Genomic DNA, 3690 nt, shown 5'->3' with positions numbered 1-3690 from the left:
TTCTCTGTGAAAATAAACATAAACGTACAATTGCTGCATTGAATTTGACAAGATATGGACGTGCTCAGTTCTGCATGGTACTGACCAAGGAGTTATAGCACTATCATTAAGACTATGATCGTTTTTCATCATTATTTTCAAATTATCATCAACATTAAAAATAGAAAGGGGAAATTCAAATGCGAGGTGTGAAAAAGAAGACGAGTTAGTGCAAATCATGTTATCATTTTAACATATGATCAATTGTCCATGTCTACTGTAGAAAAATGCTACACATGTCAGACCTAATTGGGTACTTGATCCATCAAACAGCGATAGCATCAATCAGGAGATTACTTGTTCAATCTTCCTTTGGGGTGGCAGACATGACCAATGGCAGAAAAGCTCCACTGATACACTGAGAGTAGTGCATGCATGGTTTCGTAGCACTGTTCATGAGCCGTGAGGGTTAATTAGGGGAAGAAAAACCTTTTTTTTGTTTGCGAAGCTCGAAGGTTTTTTTTTTTTAAAAAAATTTCTTCTTCTCTATTCTCACCAAAAAAGAGGTTTTGTTCTCTGGTTCGGAGCTCCTCAAACGAGGGGGTAAACTGGAGTCTTAGCTGGGAAAAGCCTTTAACCCAGTTTTAAGATAAGTTTTCTGCTGTATATAAAGAAAAGAGTGAGTTAATTGAAAGGCCATGAAGCTTCTTGTTGCATATAAGGGCTTCCAAAGTTGAGCAAGCAGCCACTTCACTCACCGTTACTCTCCTCTCCTGAGCATCATGCAGTCTACGTCTCTAAGCTGGACATGGAAGGCCATTGTGATGGCTTCTGTCACTCTATTCCAAATGTGCTCCTCAAGGGACTTGCAGTCCAATTTCGCCCTTCAAGACAAGATCATCAAGCTGCCTGGCCAGCCTCAGGTTGGCTTCCAACAGTTCTCAGGCTACATCACAGTGGATGAGCTGAGGCAGAGGGCTCTTTTTTACTACTTTGCTGAAGCAGAGGTGGATCCATCCACAAAGCCCCTGGTTGTCTGGTTGAATGGAGGTGATTCACCAATTAGCTCCAAAGCTTCATTCAAGGATGAAGGAAAAATAAAAAAGAAGGATTTTTAACCTGTTTTAGCCTTTCATGCTTGTAAATTAAAGAAAATTTAAACTTTATTTGCTTTATCTGATCTAGCTTATATTGTTTTGGTGGAAAGGACCTGGTTGCTCCTCTGTTGGGGTCGGGGCATTCTCAGAGAATGGGCCTTTCAGACCAAAAGGTGAAATGCTGGTGAGAAATGAGTATAGCTGGAACAAAGGTATCAACTGCAGCGCCATGGATATTATTCCTTGAACTTTTCCATTATGCTGGATCCGTTTTCTTAAAAGAAGGAGATCAGTGATCGCCTCCCACATATTTGCAGAGGCCAACATGTTGTATCTGGAGACCCCAGCAGGAGTTGGTTTCTCCTACTCAAGAGATTCTTCCTTTTATGATGGTGTGAATGATAAGATGACAGGTAGATTCTTTATCCAGCTTTCTCTCAGTTTGATCTTTACCAAAATCATTTCTTTTGACTAGAAGTCAGCTTTGAATCCAAATCTTGAGAGTTCTCCAAAAGGAGACGAAAGAAAACTGTCTTGTAATGTATGCATTACTTGTGTTTGTTTTCACCTGTAAAGCTAGGGACAATTTGGTTTTCCTTCGGCGCTGGTTCACAAGGTTCCCAGAGTACAAGAGTAGAGATTTATACATAGCTGGAGAAAGCTATGCAGGTAAAAAAACTTCAATTTCCTATTTAGAAGTATTCGAGGTTGTTCTTTGCCGATCTCAATTACTCAGACTGTTGCCAGGCCATTATGTTCCACAGCTAGCTAATCTCATGGTTGATTTGAATAACAAGGATAAGATCTTCAACCTAAAAGGAATTGCCGTGAGTGATGAACTGTGAAGAATGAAACAATTCTTAGTATTTCAGTATATGTTCATATTAACATTTTGCTGTGAACTGCAGTTGGGCAATCCGGTTCTTGAGTTCTCAACTGACTTCAATTCAAGAGCGGAGTTCTTTTGGTCCCATGGCTTGATATCAGATTCCACATACAGAATATTCACTTCTGCTTGTAACTACTCACGCTATGTTGGTGAGTATTACAGAGGTTCTCTTAGCCCGGTTTGTCAAAGAGTGATGAGCCAAGTCACAAGAGAAACTAGCAGATTTGTCGACAAATACGACGTTACTCTTGATGTTTGTATATCTTCAGTTTTATCTCAGTCCACTGTTCTAAGTCCTCATGTAAGTCCAGAATCACCTATTTCTTCTCTTAATACTGATTTCTGAAATACTTGGATCTTAAATTCTTCATATACACAGTTACCTAAAACAAAATGATGTTTTCCTTTATATGTTCTCATTGATGCAGCAAGTGACAGAGCATCTTGATGTTTGCGTGGAAGATGAAACATTGAGTTATCTAAACCGCAAGGATGTGCAAGATTCCCTTCATGCACACCTGAAAGGAGTTACTAAATGGACTGTTTGCAGCAGGTACTGATGTCTAGACTTGCATATGCTCATTTGAAAAAGACAGAACAATTTTCCAGATAAGACACAGCTTCATGGTCCTTTTTTCGGTTTCCACGTTGGCCATTGATCCTTCCCTATCGTTTTCTCTTTTGTTTCACAAGCGTTCTCGATTATGAACTGCTCGATTTGGAAATACCAACAATTGCTGTAGTAGGATCCATTGTCAAGGCCGGAATTCCTGTGTTGGTTTACAGGTAAATTAAGCATTGAACTCATCATCAATCCAGGCACGCTTCAATTCTGATGCTCTGCATTTCCTTGTCAGTGGCGATCAGGATTCCGTTATTCCATTGACAGGGAGCCGAACCCTGGTGCAGAGATTGGCCAATGAGATTGGCATGAAAACAACAGTTCCATATAGGGTCTGGTTCGAGGGAGAACAGGTGAACTCTAAGAGCAAATTGAGTGAGATTTGTTTGAAGATGAACGTAATGATATAATTTGATGCTGAGATTGACAACAGGTTGGTGGATGGACTCAAGTTTATGGCAATATCTTGTCATTTGCTACCATAAGAGGAGCTTCCCATGAGGCTCCTTTCTCACAGCCTGAGAGGTCACTTGTGCTGTTCAGAGCATTTCTGCAAGGAAGACCCCTACCTGAGAGCTTCACTTAATGCTCAAAGCCTTGGAGCATGATGAAGTATGTGTAAGTAGAGGATGAAGCAGGGTGTTTGAGTTGATGTGTAGTTTAGCAATGTTGTGTGGTTACGTTGTCTCATGGAGGATGCTAAGTAAACAATGTACTTCCAAATGACTTCAAATTTTGTCTCCCTTGTTTCAGTTATTGTTTTGTTCTTCCGGTGCAGTTCTAAGTCTTTAAAGCCAGAATCAAGTTGAATGTTTAGAAGTGAGAACTGACGAAATATTTGTTCACATTTATACTATATGAGAGAAATGTGCAACAAGATTTAAATGAATTGATATTACAAGTTACATGAATATACTTAGAAACAATCTGAGTAAAATTGAATAATTCATTAAATTACGTAGCTGCCCTACTTCTGCTAGTAAGGAAAACTGAATTAGATGCTTTTTGGATCAGCAACGCACGTTGTTGTTGATGATTTCTTAAAATCAGCAACAAAGCTAAAAATTTTAGCTACATCAACTATTTTTTAGATCAGATGCACG

General features: G+C 39.5%; 1 protein-coding gene across 1 annotated transcript; it reads left to right on the top strand.

Annotated features, from left to right (window-relative positions):
• The first annotated feature begins 394 nt into the window (after positions 1 to 394).
• On the top strand, positions 395 to 3364 carry LOC122022410 (serine carboxypeptidase-like 45). Its single transcript, XM_042580399.1, has 10 exons — positions 395 to 1029; positions 1187 to 1288; positions 1394 to 1489; positions 1653 to 1745; positions 1824 to 1903; positions 1985 to 2266; positions 2394 to 2518; positions 2659 to 2751; positions 2823 to 2940; positions 3021 to 3364. The coding sequence occupies exons 1-10, from the start codon at positions 762 to 764 to the stop codon at positions 3171 to 3173; spliced, it is 1410 nt and encodes a 469-aa protein (XP_042436333.1). The 5' UTR covers positions 395 to 761; the 3' UTR covers positions 3174 to 3364.
• The last annotated feature ends 326 nt before the right edge of the window (positions 3365 to 3690 follow it).

Source organism: Zingiber officinale, chromosome 9B, assembly GCF_018446385.1.
Source record: "Zingiber officinale cultivar Zhangliang chromosome 9B, Zo_v1.1, whole genome shotgun sequence".
NCBI lineage: Eukaryota > Viridiplantae > Streptophyta > Magnoliopsida > Zingiberales > Zingiberaceae > Zingiber > Zingiber officinale.
The sequence above is the reverse complement of the archived record's forward strand: the minus strand, read 5'-3'. Positions and strand labels throughout refer to the sequence as shown.